The sequence below is a fragment of the Periplaneta americana genome, chromosome 14 (assembly GCF_040183065.1).
Source record: "Periplaneta americana isolate PAMFEO1 chromosome 14, P.americana_PAMFEO1_priV1, whole genome shotgun sequence".
Classification (NCBI taxonomy): Eukaryota; Metazoa; Arthropoda; class Insecta; order Blattodea; family Blattidae; genus Periplaneta; species Periplaneta americana.
The window spans coordinates 119,397,631-119,420,765 of NC_091130.1; the positions used below are offsets into that span (position 1 = coordinate 119,397,631).

General features: G+C 36.1%; 1 protein-coding gene across 1 annotated transcript in view; it reads left to right on the top strand.

The window, feature by feature from the left end:
* Positions 1-23,135, top strand: part of LOC138713707 (beta-alanine transporter-like) — a 1,405,169-nt gene that overhangs the window by 1,172,922 nt on the left and 209,112 nt on the right. The window contains exon 5 of the mRNA XM_069846007.1: positions 11,464-11,618. Coding sequence (XP_069702108.1) covers positions 11,464-11,618 — 155 coding nt within the window. The remainder of the gene's footprint in view (positions 1-11,463; positions 11,619-23,135) is intronic.

Consider the following 23,135-nt stretch of genomic DNA (forward strand, 5'->3'; position numbering starts at 1 on the left):
TTGTTATTATACTATATTTTGAAATGGAGGGAGTAGCATATGGCCTATAAAATCAACCCAAGCGGGAATTGAACTCACGCTCGAACGCGGCTCCAGATCAGCAAGCAAGCGCGCCTGAAGCCTGAATTACACCTGTGGCTATGACGGTCCTCCCTCGACACCATCCCTCTCAGTACTGGAACTCTGCATTCGCAGCTGTATGACGTACTGCCCAGCTCGTTTTAAATAGATTTTGCTTCGACGGGCATAAACTTAATTAATCCGCAATTTCACTGCAATTAATTCAGTCATGTTCATCGAGTTCCACATTTGTAGAATATTTTATGGCGTACATACATACATACATACATCTATCCTTAATTTGCGAACTAAACTTGATGATGAACAAAATAGCCACGTCTCTGCCAGTCAGCCGTTTGAATCGAGGTTCGCTAGTTCAAAATCCACCGAGGACGATGGATTTTTTATGGGCCATAAAATGCTTACCGTCGCTCCCTCAGGGGAGAAGTGAAACTGGGTGGCTTATGTCGTATATTCATGGTACGTAAAAGAACTCTGTTCCTCTCAGAGTGCTTCATTTGCCGCCCACCTGGAATTCTGAAATAACATAATGGGGCTCGTAATAATATCGTAACTGCGAATGGACTCATGGCCTTGTTCTAATCTATAATATGCAACCGTTTCTCAACAAGACATTTCTTAGAATAAAAATTAATAATTGGTACAGATGCCTCAAACTAGCAAGGTGTCTCGTTCGCGCAGGCGCATAGAGCACTTCTCCCCTACCACTGTCCGCTTACTGCTGTGCACTGTGTGGACTAGAACGGTACAGCTCAGTTCTAATAACAGTTGAGAATGCTGCATAGGGAGGGTACATCTTGAATACATTGTCAAGAGGTCAACTTTTCAGATAATATGACTATACCTGGGTATCGGAGCCTAGGTGGGCCCCTCCGTTAGCTCTACTACTTCCCCTCTCCAGGCATCTTCCTAGTTTGAGGCATCTGTATATGTATAGAAAAACAACAAATGTTAAGTTACATGAACAACAACTTCACTCGAAAATTACAGAAAAGTTTAAATTGTATGAAGTCGAGAACCTTATATAACGATATGCTATAGGGAAGCTAAAATTGGTTTTGCATGGATTAGATCAGGAGTGTGGAATCTGAAAGGTTTTAGAGTAATATATAAAACTAGTGGTTTGTGCAGCAAATGCTGCAAACTAAGTTCATTAGACGTACAAACAAAAATTTTTCAGATTTATTTTCAAAAAGAATACCAGATATTTTGAAAGTTATTTGCTTCCATAATAATGTAACCTACTCCCTCTGAATGGTTTTTTCATGCCAAATACTTTTTCTTGAACCTATCCATCTTCACTTTTTGAATTTCAACGTGAAAACGCAAGTAACAATGTCAAGACGATCAGTGGGTTTCTCATGTGGAAGTAAAGCAATAGCTACTTCAGGTCATTGTAGATTGCAGGTGAAAGTTAAAAAAGGTCAGGTTTGTTATTTTTTCGAACTATATACATAGCATCTGGGTATAGCTGCTGCATGTAAAGCTTGAAATGTAAAAGGTAAAATCATTTTATCCTGCTAAGAGATCTTGCTGAAATGATCGGGAGACTACAAAATTTTGTAGGCCTCTTATTTTATCAGCAAGTAATATCTTTTGATCTTTCCTTAGGAACTGTAATTTTTACGCTCTCTCGAGCCAATGCCGAAGAGAATGACACATATAAATATCTACACCATACCGCCATTAAGTATATGAAAAAGACCCAACCCCACTTGATTAATAACTATAAAAATATTTGGAGCCGTATTCATAGACATTCTTAGCCCGGGCTTCCGGTGGATGATCAGCGAACTAACGTTTTTCGTATTCATAAACCAGTGTTAGCGATATGATATGATATGAATCCTGTACAAGTAACCCGTCGATAGCCGGGGTTAGTTTAGCACGCTCGTAGCGCGGGCTAGCGAAATGTCTGTGAATAGCACCCTTGATTTTTAATAACATATTATCTTAAGTAAGTCTTGTGTGTGTGTATATATATACACACACACACACACACACACACACAGAGAGTGATTCCGAGGTGATGTTACAAACTTTCAGGGTTGATGACAAAGGGCACATGTATCAATTTGAGATAAGGAACCATGGTCCGGAAATGACCGAGTCGAAAGTTACAGGCAAAAATAGTTGTGTGGAAATGGAATTGTTATTTTGGCACCACGTGCCCTCCTTCCCTTAACTTTTGGAACAGTCGTGGAAAAATGATATGGGCCGGATGTCTCCTACGTGGGCACTTGACCCGATACAATCTGTGAGCTCGTCCGTATTCGAAAATCAGGTCAGCTTATTCCGTTCTCGTGTACTCTTCCATTTCACTAGGACTGATCGACTGAACACTGCAACTTGTACACATACATATTAGTATCATTTGTGTTTTATTTGTGTAGAGAATTATTTTCAATAAGGGTCCGAAGTTTAATTTTTATTTATATCAAAACTCATTTTTATGACTTATCTCTGTTTACCAAAATATACCAACGATTTATTTTTTTTAGTAGGTTATTTTAAGACGCTTTATCAACATCAGAGTTATTTAGTGTCTGATGAAGGCGATAATACCGTTGAAATGTGTCTGGGGTCCAGCACCGAAAGTTACCCAGCATTTGCTCATATTGAGTAGAGGGAAAAATCCGGAAAAAGCCTCAACCAGGTAACTTACCCCGACCTGAAGTCGAAGCCGGACCGCCTGGTTTCGCGGCCAGACGCACTAGCCGTTACTCCACAGGTGTGGATTTTTATTTTATTTTATTGGGTTATTTTACGACGCTGTATCAACATCTAGGTTATTTAGCGTCTGAATGAAATGAAGGTGATAATGCCGGTGAAATGAGTCCGGGGTCCAGCACCGAAAGTTACCCAGCATTTGCTCGTATTGTGTTGAGGGAAAACCTCAACCAGGTAACGTACCCCGATCGGGATTCGAACCCGGGCCACCTGGTTTTGCGACCAGACGCGCTAACCATTAGGTGTGGATCCAGGTGGGGATTATACTATCGATATATAACTATTAAATAATAATAGTTTTAATAATAATAGTTTTATTTTCCCTGGCAGAGTTAAGGTCATCAGGCCTTCTCTTCCACTCAACCAGGATCAAATCACATACAGAAAAAATACATACCGGTATACAAACAGTGTTCACTTCTATAAAACTGTTATTCTTCTACTTATTTCCTAGTTATTAGATATAAAAATTATTCAGTTCTGTAGATAAATCATTTCACAACTGTCCACCGAGTCATAATATTCTTATCGGACACTGTGTTCATGCCATACATTTTTCTTAAATTCTATAACTCTATCTGCAATGTCATGCTTCTACATCTAGCTTCATAAAATAAGAAAGGAATTAGTAACAATTTTAGGCTCATTACTATTTTAGTTCGTCATTTGAAAACTACTCGCTTTTCCTACCCGGAAAAATCCTAAGATTTATGAGAAAGAGAGCGGCTGTGGAACAGATTTTATTAGATTTTTCGTTCCTTCTTCCCCTTGTAGTTATCGAATATTAAATTTAAATTCTGTTGTCATATACATAATTTCTGATGTGACAAATTAAAATTAAATAGCTATTCTAAAATGCTCAACGTCGTTACCAGTTTCAGGGATTAGTCCTTTTAGGCTGTTCCGTCCTGAAGGATTAAAACTTTCCCTCCATCTTTTCTGTGGGCGGCCTCTGTCTCTCTCTCCTTCATCTCTATAGTTGAAGATTAGTTCCGGGAATTAATTGTTACTGTCCATTCGTTCTAGAAGTTTCATCCATTTTTTGTTGGTATTTTATTATTTCGTCTAACAGATTATACAGGATGATTCAGAAGTCCGGCGACATAGGCAAACTCTGTTACTAGTGAAGATAGCGAAAAATGGAGAGAGGGGAAATTTGTTGGAAATTTATAGTTTTAAATCTAATGTGCTTGAATTTTGAACGTAGAACGCACCGTTGAGGCTGTATACTAGAACGACACACCCGTCAATCCCAATGCTGCCAAATTAATGTTTTTTTTTCCGCTAGTTCTACTGGATTTTAGATACGTAGTGCATCGGGTACATTTCGAAATGCTGACGATAATTAGCAGTGTTGCCAATACAAGTTCAGGGAAAGCCGCCACGCAAGGATGAAACTCCTCTGAATTCTTATGATATCAATGTAAATAAATATTTCTTTGCAATGTGAGAAGTTAAATAATCGCTAATCTCTGCATGTTTACTATTTGTCTCCGTTAAATAAGCGTATTTAAAATCCTGTAGAACTAGGTGAAAAACCACAAATTTGGCATCATTGGGACTAGCGGATATGTCGTACTAGTGTGCAGTCTCAAAGGTATATTCTGTGTAGGAAATTCAAGCACATTAGATTGAAAACTATATATTTTCAACAACTTCCCACTCTTTCCATTTTCCGTTATCTGCACTAATAACGGAGTTTGTCTATCCTACTGAGTCCTGAGACAATTTTTGTTCAGTATAATTCTATACTTCAAAAAAGTCACAGACATGAGGAAAAATTCTGAAAAAAGTTTGCAGGTTACAGTTAAGGCACAAATGCAGATATATTATACTATATAACTTTCAGCCTAAACTATCTAATAAATAAGGACAACAGATTCAACTACACAAAATTTCTAGCACTTTTTATAGACTCCAGTTTAACATGGGATAAGCACATCGAATATATATGCACAAAGATATCAAGAGTTTTACATTTGTTAAAGAATTTAACCACTTGCGTTTCTCAAAATTATTTAAGATGTGCCTACTTTTCTTTCTTTCAGTCGATAATTCGATATGCCCTAATTTTCTGGGGAAATGGAACCAAAATTTGAAGCGTCTTGATTTTACAAAAGAAAGCCATTAGAAGTTTATGTAAATCAAACTATCTGGAACATTGTCGGCCACTTTTCAGACAATCACGGATTTTAACAATCATCAATTTGTATATATATGATCTAGTACTTTACACTCTACAAAATATCGACAATTACTCATTAGTGGCCAATGAAATTAGATCATGTAATTAGAAATAGTGAACAAATTAATATTCCATATTGTAGATTACACAAGAGCAACACAAACTTTTTAATTATGGGGATGAAATTATATAATAAGCTCCCAAGTCAATATTACAAATTACCAGTCAATAGCTTCAAAACTAGATTTTACAGTTGGTAATTAAATAATCCTTTTTATTCTGCTGCTGAGTTTTTCAACACAAATTTGTATGAAATTGTATTTTAATAAATAAGTTTAATTGCAATTTAGTTAGTTTTCTTCAATTTAAAAGTTTCAAATTATTTCATGTTTTCATTGTATTACTTAAATTTTACTGTTTCTTTTATTACTGTTTTTTAAAATGTATTTATAGGTTTTTTTTCAATGTATTCTGACGAAGCCCGAAACTGTATGTCTAATGGCAAAATAAATTGAATTGAATTGAATATACTCGTACTACGGGTTTCTGCACATACATCTTATATCATAATCAAGTATGAAGTATAGTATAGTATAGTATAGTATAGTATAGTATAGTATAGTATAGTATACTATACTCTCAGGACTCAGGAGGTTATGTCGCCGGACTTTTGAATCATCTTATATATTATGTTTAATTTTTGTCTGACAACTTTTCCTCATTCGATCAGCTCTTGTATAACCTGGTCATCAGTGTTTTGCGTACTTCAAATTTTCAAGAGCGTTAAGTTTATCCTTATTGCTTGCTTGTGTCTTCGACCGTGTATCCCTCCGACTATTTCCTCGAAGATTTTGGCTAAGATGACGTTGTCTGAACACATTATTAATGTGGAATAGATTAAAACTGATGATGTGGCTGTCGACCATTTGTATCAACCCCAAATAAAGGGTTGCGTCTTCCGCCAAAATCGTAGCTTGACCGTTGCAGTTTTCACCTTACAATCCCTGTTATCGACTCTCCATATTTATGTCCCCTAGGGAGAGGGTGTCCCAGCATTTTAAAGCCCCCAGGATCTGGGTTCTTTAATGATCCGCGGTTCTTTATTACCGTAGCTATTAGGACAACCCCAGCATATCTGGTGGGGTCCCCCATCCGCCACCCAGGGGACGCATACGATAGAGGTTACAAGGTCTCCCACAATGCACATCAAATATCAGTAGAATTAAGCACCTATCTTATATTTAATTTATATCACAATGGAAAGAGAGTCAAAAGCACTAAAAGGAAAATTATTTGTTCCATAAAATATCAAGGTTTTTATTGTTAAGACCGTCAGACTTATCAAATTACAAGTGTGATAAACACAGATGTGCTATTTTTTTACATAATAGATTGTTTTCGGTTCCACTGAACCATCATCAGATCATTAATAAACCTACAGACAACTTATACAGAGTGTTAAGAAACTCCATACTCAAACTTCTAGGGATGGTAGAGGAGTCCATAGGTCGTAGAGCAGTGGTTGCCAAACACCACGAAATTGTGACGTAATAGAAATGCAACCCGCACATCACTATCGCAGGGAGAGGGGTGGAGTGGGTATCTCCTCAGGTGAATAACAGTGCAGAGACGGACTGTGACCAAAAAAACGAAAGCAATATAATATTCTTCTACTTATTAACTATACATGCTTTTTCTATGTTAATTTTTTATCCTCCTATTAATTATTTTTGTTTTAGGCCTATTAATAAAATGACATACATTTATTTTCTTATTTAACATAGAAAGAGCATGTACTTTACATCAGCAGTAATTTCAAATTAAAAAAAAAACGTACCAGGCTGGTCACGAAGTTGTAAATTACACTACATACTTAAAAAAAACGTTGAAGTATTTTACTCCGGTTAAGACATAGAACCCGATATTTTTTTATTGTTTATTTATTAATGAAATATTCAAATTACACTCATACGTAGAAAAAAAACGTGGAAGTATTTTACACCGATTAAAACATGGAAGCCAATACTTTTTATTGTTTATTTACTCGTATTAATGAAATATACAAATTACACTACATACGTCGAAAAAAACGTCGATGTATTTTACCCCGATTAAGACATAGAAGCCGTTACTTTTTATTGTTCGTTTATTATTCAAGTTACAGGTAAGGGCGTGGTAGTCTTCATAACAAGAAAAATAATGACAACGTACATTGTTCTTTTATACTTCATTAAAAATTTTACAACAAATTAAGTATCTCATATTTTTGCCATCTGCACAAAATAAATACTTTTCCTTCCATGCTCCTTAAAATTAAGTTTTTACTTACTATCTGTTTTCGAAAAGACATCGAAACATGCTATCCTACACACTTGTAACATGCGTACGTCCGCTGCTCATAAATTTCTTTACTTATATCGAAGTGATGGCTGTAAACAGAGGGTGGGGATATGATGCCATGGTTACGCTTGAGTGGAGGCAGGGGCATGTGTCGCGACACAGCTTTTGGCGATCACTGTCATAGAGCAATAGTTACGTCATTCGTCACCTTCGAACGCAGACATTGCTTACAGACATTGAGAGTGTGTTAACCATTTAAAATGGTTTTGGTGACTTTTGTTTACAGGTATTGTTCAAATGTGCGGCCTCCTGCTTCAATACATGAAGTATTGTACAACGACGTGATAATGCGTCTCTCATACGTTGAAATACTCCATGTTGATGTTGTAAGTGATCGGCAGCTACAAGAATCCGAGCAACGAGGTCCTCCTCTGACACAATTGGCGTTTCATACACTAAACTCTTTAAATGTCCCCACACAAAGAGCGTATTCCGAATCCCAGAGCTGAGCAATCTTACGGCATCACGGTATTCCGAATTTCACCGATGGAGTCATTGATGCTCCACCGGTGTCGCACCGGTGCCATCAACTTGCAGAGGTGGTGGCAGTCTCCATAGCTGCCATCAGTGAATCTTATTGGTTCTTGTATAGGGCGGGAATTAGCAGACGAATGACATCGTGCACTGTTGTGTCATGGCGGTGTGTTCTGCTTTAGTTCTGCTGTATTGTTTGTAATGAGCACAACATAAAAACAATATGTTAATGGCTTATGAGCGAAATGTCAACGGACCAGTTATTACTACCAGTTCAAGAAATAAATTGTTTATGCTCTCATTTCTGTGAACGAGATGGCAGTACGGAAATTTCGCAAAATTTTGCTAGCATAGCACAGACAAGAACTTATGCAGTCGCCATGACAGCCATCGAACCTTCCAGCAGTTTTGTTCCTATTTCGCTGCAGCGTGACGCCATTGTTGTCCACCGGTCCGGTGAGAATCGGAATACGCTGAAAAAATCGAGTGGGGTAAGGTCAGGAGAACGAGCAGGCCATGCAGTATGCCCAACCCGGCCAATCCAATGTTCACTGAATGTGCCACGTAAAAGCTGTGTGCAGTCTGGTAATTGTGACGTGTTTGTGATGTGCAGAGATGCTTGTTTCTACTCAGCGATGCGTCCGAAGTTGACGACTGACGTAACTCTTGTCTGCGCTCGAAGGTGGCGTAACTATTGGTTTCCGACCTGTAGTTATTTAACGAAAAATCTTTGTTTTGGGCTCCTCTACCAACCCTAGAAGTTGGAGTAGCTATGGAGTTTTGCAACACCCAGTATTATAAACAAACAGTGAATACATATGTCTTAAATGTGTATACCTGAGTATTTAATAGAATACAATGGTACATATGAAATCACAAGTAGAATGAGTTAAAATGTTAAACATTACCAATAAAATCCATGTATAAAAATTGTTAAAATATGATTAATCATTCTAATTTATACAAAATAGAACTGTGTAGAGAAAGGTAGCATATATCAGCGTCTAAGGACGTGTAATCTTAAAACAATCCCCAGCCTAGTGATCATTTCTACGTATTTTTCAGATTACAAGACCTCACATGTTACGAACGTTACGTCTTCTTTCGTTACGCATGAAGCTGTATATCCACTTCCGTTCGTTACACCATCGATTTGTACCAGCTCACCAGTCTTCATGCTGCACCTGATATATAATCTTACAATTACATGAATTTGTTTTATGACAACACGTCCTTAGACGCTGAATATGTTACCTTTCTCTACACAGTTCTATTTTACATAAATTAGAATTATTAATCATATTTTAACATTTTTTTATTTCATTAATAATATATTTATTGCAGCCAAATGGCCATTTAGATTGCATTTAATTTACTTTTGTTTTTGCGTACTCGCTTATTGATTTTGTTCTTTTGGCGCATAGTTCAATATGATAGCGTTCACATTTCTTGCTGCACAATGTACACACGTATGAGTCACTCGGGTCGTGGTATGTTCTTGTCTTGCAGATAAGGTGATGGAATTCGTGGACTGCCAGTCTTGTTATTACATGCCTGAGTTCGAAGTCTTCCTTCGTCCATTCTCGGTCTATCATGGCTCCTGTGGCGTGGAATGCTATTGGGGTGGCTTCTCTTTTCTCTCTTAGTGTTGACAATAGTCGTTCCGAAGCGTTCGTCTTGGGCAGCATCATGTTTGTCCTTACGTCTTCAGTAAGGAAGGTCCCCCTTGCGAGTAAATATACAAATCTCAAGCGTGTGTACTTGGAGACTCCCATCGCCTTCTTTATGTAGGTTGCCTTTACTCCTTCTAGTGTTTCTAGGTTAGCCATTGTTAGATGCCCTCCAATTATTTCAATGCCGTATGTTAGTATTGGCAATATTTTGGTTTTAAACAGTGCCATTGCTGTTTCTAGGCTCAGAGATTTGATATTTTTTACGTCATGCATCACTCCTATTGCTTGTGTGGCTCTTTCTGTTATGTGCTTTGTGTAGCATTTCGCACTGGTTTGTAATGTCATGCCTAGATATCTGTAGTCTGACACTATCTTTAGTTTCCTGTTTTGAATGGATATTTCTGCTGCTTCCGGTGTTCTTCCGCCATTTCTGAATATCATCATTTCAGTTTTTTCCAAATTTATCTCAAATTTGTGCTTAGTGCACCATTCCACCATGGCGTTCATAGTTTCCTGTAATTTCGTAAGATCTTTTGACCCCACTACTATGTCGTCCGCATATGCGTATGAGCTTATTTCCTCTCTCTGCGTTATTCTTATTAGTTCTTCTGCCGCCAGGATGAACAGTAGAGGGCTTAGGGGGTCCCCTTGCAGAATCTCGTTCGTTTGCAATATCGGTTCTGACGTCGAGCGATTGTCTGAAATTTTTATTTCATTTCATCTTAATATTGATTTTATGGACTTTGTCCAGACGTTGTCTTTTCTTAGAGTTTCAACCAGTTTCTTCTTTACGAGTTCCCTGTCAATGTAGTCGAACGCTTTTGTGAAGTCTATAAACGCCACATAGAACTTCTCCCTTTCGTCCCATATGTTCTAATAGTGCTTCTATTGCTGTTAATGTTGATTTCCTTTTTCTGAAGCCTAGTTGGTTTTCGGGTAGCTGTTCTTCTATTATTTCAGTTATGTTGTTTGTTATTCTTGTAAATATTTTGAAGGGGGTGTTTTCTACCGCTATTCCTCTGTATTTACCTGGGTCATTGTGGTCTCCTGACCCTTTGAATATTACTTTTATTGTCGATTGTCTCCATTGTTCAGGTATGGATGCTGTTTCTAGACATTTGTTGTAAAGTTTTGTCCATACTGGTGTCATTATTTGGGCTTTGTCTTTGATGTACTCATTGTAGAGCCTATCGGGGCCTGCGGCTTTTTTATTTTTTGGTGTTAAATATTGCATTTTGGACCTCTTCTATTTTTAATGGTGTCCATGCTTCCGTGTCTTGCTGGGTTTTTACTGTATTGCTAACATTTAACATTTTAACCCATTCTACTTGTGATGTCATATGTATCATTGTAGCCCATCATATACTAAGGTCTACTTCACATGTAAGACCTATGTCTTCACTGTTTGTTATAATGTAAGTTATCTGTAGGTTTATTAATGATCTGATGATGGTTCAGTGGACCCGAAAACGTTCATCTATTATGTAATGTTATGCTTTATTTAACGACGCTCGCAACTGCAGAGGTCATATCAGCGTCGCCGGATGTGCCGGAATTTTGTCCCGCAGGAGTTATTTTACATGCCAGTAAATCTACTGACATGAGCCTGTCGCATTTAAGCACACTTAGATGCCATCGACCTGGCCCGGGATCGAATCCGCAACCTTGGGCATAGAGGCCAGCGCTATACCAACTCGCCAACCAGGTCGACTCTATTATATAAAAAACAGCACATTTGTGTTTATCACGCTTGTAATTTAATAAGTCTGGTGGTCTTAACAATAAAAACTTCGATAATTTGTACAGCTCTTCGGACCCAAAATGGTTTTCAAATTTTATTGCTCCATAAAGTTATAATCCTTACAGTGAGGCGAAGAATAAGGCGACTTTTAATAACAATAATAACTCTTGTGCTTTCAGTATTGGCCGTAGACCAGCTTTCTTTATCTACCTGTTCATCGAATGCTTCTTCGGAATCGCGACTGCCTTTGCACAAGACTTCGTCACCTGGAGCATCTTCCGCTTTGGTGTGGGCTTCACTGTTCCTGCAATATTAGGGACGCCATATGTGCTTGGTGAGTCTACTACACTCTATATTCCTGTATCTTCAACGTCATGTTTTATTTTCTGTGATAATCTGTTTTCGTATGAGTGGCTTAAAAAGATACAAATAGGAAAGTAGAGTGCGTTGTAGCCACTCCCATCCTAGGACGGATTTAAAAAGAGTAGGTAATTTTTCTGTTCGGAATTAATCAGCATTTTTAAATTTGCATTTACATGACTGGTCTAGTGTCCGCTTCAAGTTATATTTGTACATAAATAGGTCCAATGACACTTCTCTCTTTAAGATTTAATTATATATTAGTAATATATACATTTTGCAAGAAGATTGAAGCAAAATTAAACACAAAATAATTATAGCAGGAATGAGAGTGACGCAATAGTTGAGTTCAGAACGCTCGGCAACTCTATTGGAGGACCGGGCTCCTAATCTCTGCGGATATACAGTCCTGATCACATACAGGGTGATTCAATGACTATGTTACAACATTTTAGGGATGATAGAGGTCATCAATATGAACAACTTTCATACAGGAACCTATGTCCAGAAACGTTCAGTTTCGTAGTTACAAGTATTTATTTATTTATTTTTTTTTTATCTATTTATTTATTCATTTATATATTTATTCATTTATTTATTTATTTATTTATTTATTTATTTATTTATTTATTTATTTATTTATTTATTTATTTATTTATTTATTATTTTGCAGAAGTAAAAAATAATTAGCAGTAATTCTTAATGCAAAATATATTATCAATGATTTTTTTTTTTGCCATTCGCTAAGTAGAATTTTAAATTTATTTAACCGGTTGTATACAAAAAGATATGTTACAAATACCCTATTTTCTACATTTGTATCTTCTATAACTTCTGAGAAAAGTGAAACCAAAATTGAGAAATTTAACTTTGTAAGATATGGAAGTACAGACTCCCTTTAATATGATTAACTATTGCTCACTAGTAAAAACATTTATTAGACTTAGATGAACTACAGATAAAAGATATTAAATGGTTACAATGAAGTGGGTGACATTTCTTCAAAGAATTATACTATATTACTAATATAATTTCAGCAATAATGTAAAATTTATGTACTCATTTAAGGTAACTTTTGTATAAATTCATGGTAATTACTTATATGTATTCTTATACCTGTATATTTACAAATGAAGTGAGATGATTTTCTTTAAGAATCTTAAAGTTATCTTTCTAATGCGCAATTGGAAATAAAATGTATAATATATATTCAAAATATAGACATTATTTCATTTATGTGCGCTTTTGAGTAATGGTTCAAAAACATACAATACACATAGCTTAATAGCGGAAGTTGGAAATTTGGAAATAAAGAAAATTATTATTCAGAAGCCACGTAAATGTGGATCAGGCGCGAATATCAGAAACCAGCTGTAGAGTTGAAGTGTCTCATTTTGAAGCTTTAAAAACGTTGAATAAAAGTGGAGCATTAATGACGATATTAGAAAACAAAAAGGAAAATAAACTTCATTGGCCATACAAGTCTCTGGTGGACAGGCAAAAGCACTTAAGTCAATTGATGCAAAATTTACAGAAGGAATTTTCAAAGATTTGACAACTGCTACAAATCCGAAAAGTGACATGTTTCGGATATATATTTAACAACTTCTCGAAATTTCAGTTAACAGTCCAAGAATAATAGTAAAAATTACTTGTATTGCCATAACGTTGAATTTAGTAAATATTGCTTTTGTACAGTTTCAATGCACCTCAGATTCATGGAACGCAAATCATATGTGTTCGAAACCTGAGAGATCATTTGTAGGAGCTCTGTATTGTTGAATTTCTTTTCGGACTTCTCTTTATTATAAGGATGACTACTAGATATTGTAATTTAGTTCAGTGGTAGGAGGTTTTTTTTTTTCAGATAGAAAATGGTAGTATTTCATTATTAGATAGTTCAGGGGTTTGTCTTGAGTTGGACTTACGTAGAAAAAAATTAAATTATAATTTAACAGGTAGGTAGTTTAATCTCACTATTCAACAAATCCGTTATTCCAGTCAAATACTGTTAAAAATTAATTATAATTTCTTTTTACATAATCTAATCCAATAAAATCAAATTCATAGATGACTCCTCAGTATTGCATAATAGTACATTATGCAACGAGCCTATAATGATAGTAATTAAGAAGCGAGTATGGATGTTTATGAAACGAGCGCAAGCGAGTTTCATAATTTTCATACGAGCTTCTTAATTACCATTATAGGCGAGTTTCATACGACTTTTTATGCTCGACCATATTTCTAACTTGAAATTATTCAGATGTATGCATTTTATTTGTATCTGACAAGATCGGAAGTGACCTTGTTCTAGGTCGTGAATTGTGAGATGTGCGCAGACGCGAAAGTATTGATTTTTTACGAGGAACAATAATGTCATTGACCTTGTGTAATCCCGTTAAACTTGGTATAACCTTGATTATTGAATTCGACATTGAAAAACGAGATGACAAATTGAATTTATTTGAATATTATTTACAATTAACGCTAATTATTATAGTAACAGAACATAACCTTCTGCGACAGTGTTGGATTTCCAGCCTCCGTGACTTTCGCTAATTCTCTTTCGATTGCATATCCGAGAATAATCGATACTTGCGGTTTTATAACGGTACAAAGCTGACTTGTTATTGGCTGAACACCTGTAAGCTGAGTTGTCATAGGCTGAAAACACCTGTACTTTAATGAGTAGGTGTACTTTAATGACATACATTAAAGGACTGCTAATAGGTGTATAATTACTACATTTCGGCATGGTCGAGCATAAAACAATGTTTGGACTTGCTATTTCCTTTATAGCAACACTTCAAAATTCTAATTTATTTACTCTACACCGTACTCATATCGTTACTTAATCCCACAAACATGCCTGAGATGTTTTGATGTGTGATAGTAGGCTAACAGTATCCTATGTAGAGGATCTTCCGCTCGGTCAGTGAGTAATCACACGCCGTGCTCTACATCTGCCGCAGGCGATGAAATACACAGGATTAGGTCGTGTCATTAGTCGGATCAGTCTTCCGGATCAAATCCAAATATCCGTCTGTCACCTCAACCTTGCAGTAAAGAGGCCCCGTGATGATTGACTTAAGTGCAGAGATACGCTGTCGTGCTGAAATCACTTTAGTGACGTAGGCCGACATAAAGTGGTATTACCTCTGAATGAAGTTCTGGCTGTATGTAGGTCTACGAGTATATCTATTATCAGGCAGTACATCTCACTCTATGATATGACGTGTCAAAGAAAGAATAATTGTTTGTGCGAGATCGTGCGTATTTGCTTGTTTTCCGCACAGAACCAATACGCGGCAAGTGTGAAATACCACATTCAGTATTCCCAACGTAACACACATAACAATTTCCCTCTTCTTACCGCTTAAGCGCGACATTCATTTTACTGCTTTAGGCTTATAACATACTATTTTTAGAGACGTTTAACATAGTAATAATTATAAATTGGAAACTTACCACTGCAATTTCACCTAAATTGCACTGTTAATTATTGTTTTTAAATATTTGCAAAAATTAAGTAAAGTCTGTTACTCCACGAAACATATTGCATTCCTGATACAAGTAACATTAAGGAAGCCGTGAAAAGATCAACTAGATTCCAGTTGCCGATGTTATTACTGCAATATGTTATATAGATAATATTGTTAAAATATTAAAATGAAAAATAAATCATTACATAACCTTACCGCTTGTTTTAAGTTCGCATTTATAGACTGGGGGGGAAAAAAAATACAGATGTATATAACGGCCTGCTGGAGTATAGTAAACACAGCAAACATTTTATAGCAACAATGTTGAAGAAAGATATTTTGGTATTCCGAAGTTGCCGTCATTAAACAGAAAACAACATGGAGATTTCATTGCAACTAATTAGAAATTCGTCTTTCAGGTATGTAATAAACGATCTTCGCACAAAATAATGTACGATACACGAGCGTTATGTTTGTTTTCATGTTCTCGGAAATTAAAAAAGCTCAACTACGTTTCGCTTTTTCAATCTTTTCCTCGACCATGAAAACGTCAACATACCGCTCTTGTAAAGTATATTACTATTGTATACATCTGAAGTCTGATCAATGAAATACGTTACTAGTCAGCGATGTATGCAATTGTAATAATAATTAAACAATAATAATGATAATAATCTTTATTTTCAACGAGTGAAATACTCCACTATAGACATTATCATTATTTACAAATCTAATAAAATACAAAATAAACTCCCTTAATTACAGATAAAAGATTTATAATATTAAATTTACTTACTTATCGCCTTTAAGGAACCCGGAGGTTCATTGCCGCCCTCACATAAGCACGTCATCGGTCCCTATCCTGAGCAAGATTAATCCAGTCTCTACAATCATATCCCATCTTCCTCAAATCGATTTTAATATTATCCTCCCATCTATGTCTCGGCCTCCCCAAAGGTCTTTTTCCCTCCGGCCTCCCAACTAACACTCTATATGCATTTCTTGATTCACCCCTACGTGTTACATTCTCTGCCCATCTCAAACGTCTGGATTTAATGTTCCTAATTATGTCAGGTGAACAATACAATGTATGCAGTTCTGTGTTGTGTAACTTCCTCCATTCTCCTGTAAGTTCATCCCTCTTAGCCCTAAATATTTTCCTAAGCACCTCATTCTCAAACACCCTTAACCTGTGTTCCTCTCTCAAAGTGAGAGTCCACAACCATACAAAAAAAAACCGGTAATATAACTGTTTTATAAATTCTAGCTTTCAGATTTCTTGACAGCAGACTAGATGACAAAATCTTCTTAAGCGAATAATAACAAGCATTTCCCATATTTATTCCGCGTTTAGTTTCCTCCCGAGTGTCATTCATATTTGTTACTGTTGCTCCAAGACATTTGAATTTTTCCACATCTTCAAAGGATAAATTTTCAATTTTTATAGTTCCATTTCGTACAATATTCTGGTCACGAAACATAATCATATACTTTGTCTTTTCGGAATTTACTTCCAAACTTATCTCTTTACTTGCTTCAAGGAAAATTCCCTAATCGTTTGTGGATTTCTCCTAACGTATTCACGTCATCCGCGTAGCAAAGCAGCTGATGTAACCTGTTCAATTTCAAATCCCCTCTGTTATCCTGGACTTTCCTAATGACATACTCTAGAGCAAAGTTAAAAAGTAAAGGTGATAGTGCATCTCCTTGCTTTAGCCAGCAGTGAATTGAAAATATGATATTAAATTAAAATATAAAAATATTGATCACATTCTATATAATATATTGCTAAAGCTAATAAAATAATAAATATTCCGGTTATGGATTTTATCAGTATTACAGAGATAGATCCTATATCATGAATATCTGTTCTGTGGGCAACATAAACAAAATATATATGTCTATACAATTCTACTATATACGTTCGTCATATTAATTTATGCTATACAAAGCCTTGTCTTTTAACCATTCTTTTCTCCAGGACATATTGGTTCACAGGTAATGTCTGTGTACATAGAGGCAGTTTATTAAATAATTCTTTCTTTTCTTTTGTGGGCTCTTCCACTCTTCAGCGGTTGCCCTGAATTTCCTTCCGCCATCCTTCTCGATCCCGCCAATCCTCCTCCTGCATATGTCGGTCCTTTATCATTTGCATGACACCGGCTTTCCATGTTTTTCTTGGTCTCGCACGCTTCCTCCTTCCCCGAGGTGACCATTCCAGAATAATCTTTGGCCATCTTCCTTCTTTCATCCTTTTTACGTGGCCATACCATTGAAGAGTTCGTTTTTCGATTCTTTCAATTACCGACTCATTCCTTCTGCATTGTGTTTTGCTTAATCTAGCATAATGAAGTTATTTATAACATAATTATGGACCATATTCCTAACAGATAAGTGTTTATGCTTTTATTTAATGTATAGCAAACAAGTTAATATAATAAATAAACTGGGTACAGTCAAAATTTTAATTCCTAATGTAATTTCTATAAACAAAAGCCGCCCTAAATAAGGGTTCGATAGATCGGCCTACTAATCAATTCATAAAGAATAATAAGTAAACAAAACAATTTTGTGACACTTGGAAAGAAAAAAAAAACATTAAGATAAGAAAACGTAGGAAATCATTTACAATAAAAATTTTGTTGGGTACAAATGATTACTAATTATAGCTAAGGATGATTTTAACACGTGAGATCCTATGGCATCAATCGTTGCATCAGAAATTTTATAAAACTTACAAGAATTTCTATCTTTATTTTTTATACATCTAATTGCTTTTTTTTTAGCCATCTAAATATAACTTTGGCACAACTAGAGTTGCTCGAAAGTAATAATCCGTAATTAATATGAGAATGAAATAATGCATAGTAAGAGTCAAGTAATGACTTCTCATAAATTAAACATTTCAGTTTGCAAGTACATAGATGGAGGGGAAAAGGAACTGATCACCCTATTCCATTATCTCCTGACTTAGTTTCAGCCACAGATGGAACCTGGTCTTATCAGAGTCTGAGGCAGGATGGCTCATTTGTCAGCATCGGATGTTCATAAAGAGCTTTGACCTCCGGGCCCCTGAGGTTTAATCGTCCGCGAAACGGGAACTGGTCTTTTCAAGGGCTAAGGCAGGATGACATACCTGTCAGCATCGAATACACGATAGCCACTCTAGACAACTGTCGGACTATATCAACGCATATATAAGGCGCACGATGGGCTGAAGCGTGCGTAAGTAATACGGACCCATTGTGGGTCTAGCTCTCGTAAATCTAGCCAGCTCCTCTCAATGGTCTTGTCGTGCCGGTGTATTATTTTAATAGCGTGTTGTGTATTATGACTAGGCATGCCAACTGTCCCATATTTTCGGGACAGTCTCGATTTTGACCATTGCGTCTCGCGTCCCAAAATAATTTGCATACGCATCAAAATGTCTCGATTTCGAGGCATATTAGACATTTACAGCTGATTTTCGTTTCTATCATATTGTTGGATTTAGTCTGTATCGCACAGTCTCGTACAAGCATGCTTCCAATATGTGACGAAACGGAGAAATGATTCTAGTACGAATTTCAAAGGCATGTTGGGTCCGATAAGTATGGTTAATACAATGTAAATATTGAATTTATTTATTACTGTCAAATTACTTAGGCTATCAATTAGTACATCTAGTACGTATGTTCGAGGCAGAAATTTAATTCTCGTTGATGTGTCAACAGAGCGACTGGTGCAATGATCATAATACACAAGTTAGGGCAAGTTAGATCACAGCCTATAGGGTACTTAATGAATCATCTACCCTCTGAGCTCCTCTTATGTATTTTGACTTTAGTTTCCGCCATTCATTATCATGTCCACTTTGTTCCACTTGATCCGTCATTCATTGGTTCGGCGGAAAAATGGAAAAACAAAAGAAACTTTTTTACGACCACTTCTACGATAGATATAGATATCAACGAGGACAACAACAAAGACCTGTAATACATCATAGCTCCTCAAGTGTGATAAGACCTGATAGCTTGGAGATAAATCACGTAATCGTCTCTGTGTTTTCCGAGAAGAGTGGCTGCAACTTTTTGTGTAGGCAGGTTAGGTTAGTTCGGATTAGTTCTGGTTACGTTAAGTTAGGTTATTAATTACATCAAAATGATGGGTTCCTAGTTTCCAACGAGTTAACATTTCTTTTATCACAAATTTGTACAATTTTTCACTTGTTTTATATTCATTTTGGTAAGTCTTTGTATTTTTTTACATATGAAATATATATACACTGTTATAAAAGTACTACTGTTGGATATGTTGTTGATATGTGGAAATAATTAGTGCAATAAAATTGTTAGTAATGTTTGTGTCCCTAATTTTTACTTACAAAAGTTGGCAAGCCTAATTAGACTGATCTTCCTGCTGAGTTTTCTGTTCAGTTTAATTATGCTCTCAGTGACTTCCTATAGTCTGATGTTGTCGGTGAGGACCTTATAGTTGCCTCGTTCAACGGGGTTTTAGTAGGTGTGTAAACGTATTTTGTTGTAGCTATGACAGTGGATATTTGGTTATAATGTGCAACGTCAAATAGTTTTTTGTTGTATGTTTTTTATCTGTTATAGGCGTGTGATTTATGTCTAACATTTACTGTTTTTAATAGAATTTTATTTTCTTTGAATAAGTACAATAGTTGCTTCGGAAATGTCTTTGAGATTCCGTTGTGTGCTCGAAACAAGTTGGAGCTTTTTTTCTCTTTGTTGTTCAAATTGCTCTTCAGTCTTGACCTTCTGCCTACATATAATGTATGTACAGTAAAACCTTGCTAAAATGTACCCTATATAAAAAGGAAACCTGCACAAACGAAAAATAAATTTGGGAACGAAATGATTTCCTATGTAAAATAATACTTCAACACGGAAAACTGACTAACGCGAAAACGGAATCATTTTTGGGCACCATTTAGGTAAAAAAAAACCTGACTAAAACGGATCATTTTAAGCATAACTGTTGCTAAATTCTATCAAACCATTTTTAATTTTCCGATAATACTGTACGAAGCATGGCATAATTTTTTGTGTGACTGTACATGCAATACTTTCGCTATTGTTTGTCAGGCGTTGGGGTTGAAGCTTCTCTAACCATGTCACTATTCTGTGCTTATTGTCAAGGACCCGGGCAGGTTACTGACCTCGTTTACCGTTACTTTTCCAAACCTCTTGCATTTTCGTTCATTTATTCTCAGTTTTGTGCTAACAAGCCAATACAATGATAAAGGACAGTGCGTGTAGAATAAAACTGCGAAGTGTCAATTTAGTTTCACATTTCCGTTTATTTATTCTGAGTTTTGTGTTAATATACCAATACAGTGTTAAATAACAGTGCGAATAAAGTAAAACTGTGCGATTTAATAAAAAAAAGCCTAAATGACCAGTTTTATCATGGAAGAGTGGCTTCATTCTTTTAATGGAGCAATGAAACGTGAAGCTCGTAAGGTCATACTGTTTTTAGACAATGATACCTGCCATCCAATGATTGATTTGTCTGACATGAAGTTAATCTATTTTCCACAAAACACAATTTCAGTTACATAACCGAGCTCAGTTTATACTCTGAATTGATGCAGGACGCAAAGTCCCTTCAAGAAAAAAAAGTCGCGGCAATGCGCTTTAAAAGAAATGTGGGGCTAAGAAACTAGGGCGCAGAGAGAGAGAGAGAGAGGGGGGGGGGACCTGCAATTACATAAGTTAATAATTATAAAAATAAAATTCACTTTGCATATACTGTAGTAACTTTTATTTCAAATTATTTATACAGTGAGCATATTGCAGTAGTCTATTCTTAGTTTTGCCAAAACTCAACGTTTGTAAAACGAAAACCTGTGACAACGGAAAACAAATTCTGGAACGATCGCGTTTCGATTTAGGGAGGTTTTACTGTATTTGTAATGCATTGAGCTGTTACGTTTCTCTGTCGTGGAGGAGAAGACAGAGGACAATGGGATTACGGACGTTTCTTTTGGAGATGATGCGAGAATATTGGAAGGGAATGCTACTGTTAATTCAATGTTATTTTATTCAGTTATTCAATTTTTTCCACTGACTTCCGGTGCAGAAAAGAAAAACGGGTGTACCGCGGTGGAAATTTTTAGTTTTGAAAATTCTTCCTGGGATTTCGATGAGACGGGGTGTTAAGATTCTATGACCGTAGAACTGGATATTCGTAAAGAGAGGGTAACTGGAACACCTGGGAGGTGAAATCCTTGCCATAAAAAGAGATGATACAGTGGATAAGAAATATGAGACCCGAAAGCTGGATAGCATTTCCAAAGTCATTAGCTCCCGCATAGTTATCTCACTAAGATCTTTTTCTGTTCTTTGTTTATACTATTTTCTTTGAGTTTTTAACTTTTATTTCTCCTTCTTTACAAGTAAGGCAGTTTTACTTTTATCCTGATAAGGACCATCTCCTTTGTAACGATATGCTTGTTTTCTTTCAGTATCCGGTTGGCCCTCATTCGTTCACTTTGTCAAGCTAGCTCTTTCTCTGGCTTCATTATGTGACCCGAATCTTCTCGGTATTTCCCCTGGTAGAATTCTCCCTAATCTACTTTTATATTATCGCTTTGATCCTTTATTTGTTTCTGTTTTTGTTTCATTTTTACCCTGTCACATTCCTGCCTTCAGTTAGAATTCTAAAAGGCAGCTATTGGCGATTGTTTTTCCGATATCTCCATTCCTTTCTCGCCGCTATATACGAGTTAGTAACCCACTTTGTACTTAATGATGAGCTCTTGGTAACTAATAAAACAACCGCGTCTGTGGCTACAGTGTTAGCGCGCTAGATTTGATCCTCAGTCAGGTCTCAGTGGAGTTTGTGGTAGAAAAACGGTTTTTTCTCGGGGTACTCCCGTATCCGTCTTTCATTTCACCAACATTCTCCACTTCTCCCGCACTTCATCTATCATCTGTAATAATAAAAAGTCTGGAGGTAGTACGGTTTCCGATGCTGATCTAGGTTCTAAGAACTTGAGACTCCGAGATTTGCATTCGGGCTAGTCAGGAGATAATGGGGTAGGGTGGCCAGTTCCTTTCCTCTCCATTGCATACATCGCCAATTAGCTACATGTTACACTAAACAGAGTTCAGATGCGTACAAATAATTGTTCTTCCTCTGATACATATAGTCAAGTGACATGTGCTGACTGATAATAGAAGTACATATCAGCCAGAACCTCAATCAGAAGGTATTTAATCCTGGAAGTGAAATATTTCATTGGCATTGTTTTGAATATTAAAACATTAGGCCTACACATTATGTGCGTAACCTTCAGGAATTTATGTATGTATTCATTTACACTGAAAGTGTGCAAACACCCGGTGGCAGAGGTAACTTAATTACACACAATAAAAATTAATACACAATACAGTTAATACATAATAATTAAAAAATACAATTATTACAATTAATAATAATACATAAAATAACCTAATTAATAAGTGGATCTAATTTTTCATTACAACCTACAAATGTATGGGCCCTACATAAGTTTCACGTTGGTACTGGTAATCTAATCTGATAATTTAGTTCATGGGTTCACTGAAACACTTTTCTTTAGGAGTACAAAACAACAAAAGCTGGGCAGTCTTATTGATTAATAGAAAACTCATACCAGATTATGAATATATTATTTATCATTTCAAATTTATAACAATGTATTATTGAATTTCGTACATTAAAACCGAAATATATTTAATTTATATTCACATAATTATAAAACCAAAAGATCAGACAACATATACTTGACAGTACATAAATGTATCACAACTGTAGTATATAATCATAGTAGGAACTTCGGTCCAAGGCTTTATAACATGATAATAGCTAAATTCCAAACATACAATTTGCTAATGATCCTTATTTCAAAAAAAGCAATTTAAAAATTACTGAATAATTTCGAGGGAAAAATTGTTCCGGGGCCGGGTATCGAACCCGGGACCTTTGGTTAAACATACCAACGTTCTCCCACTGAG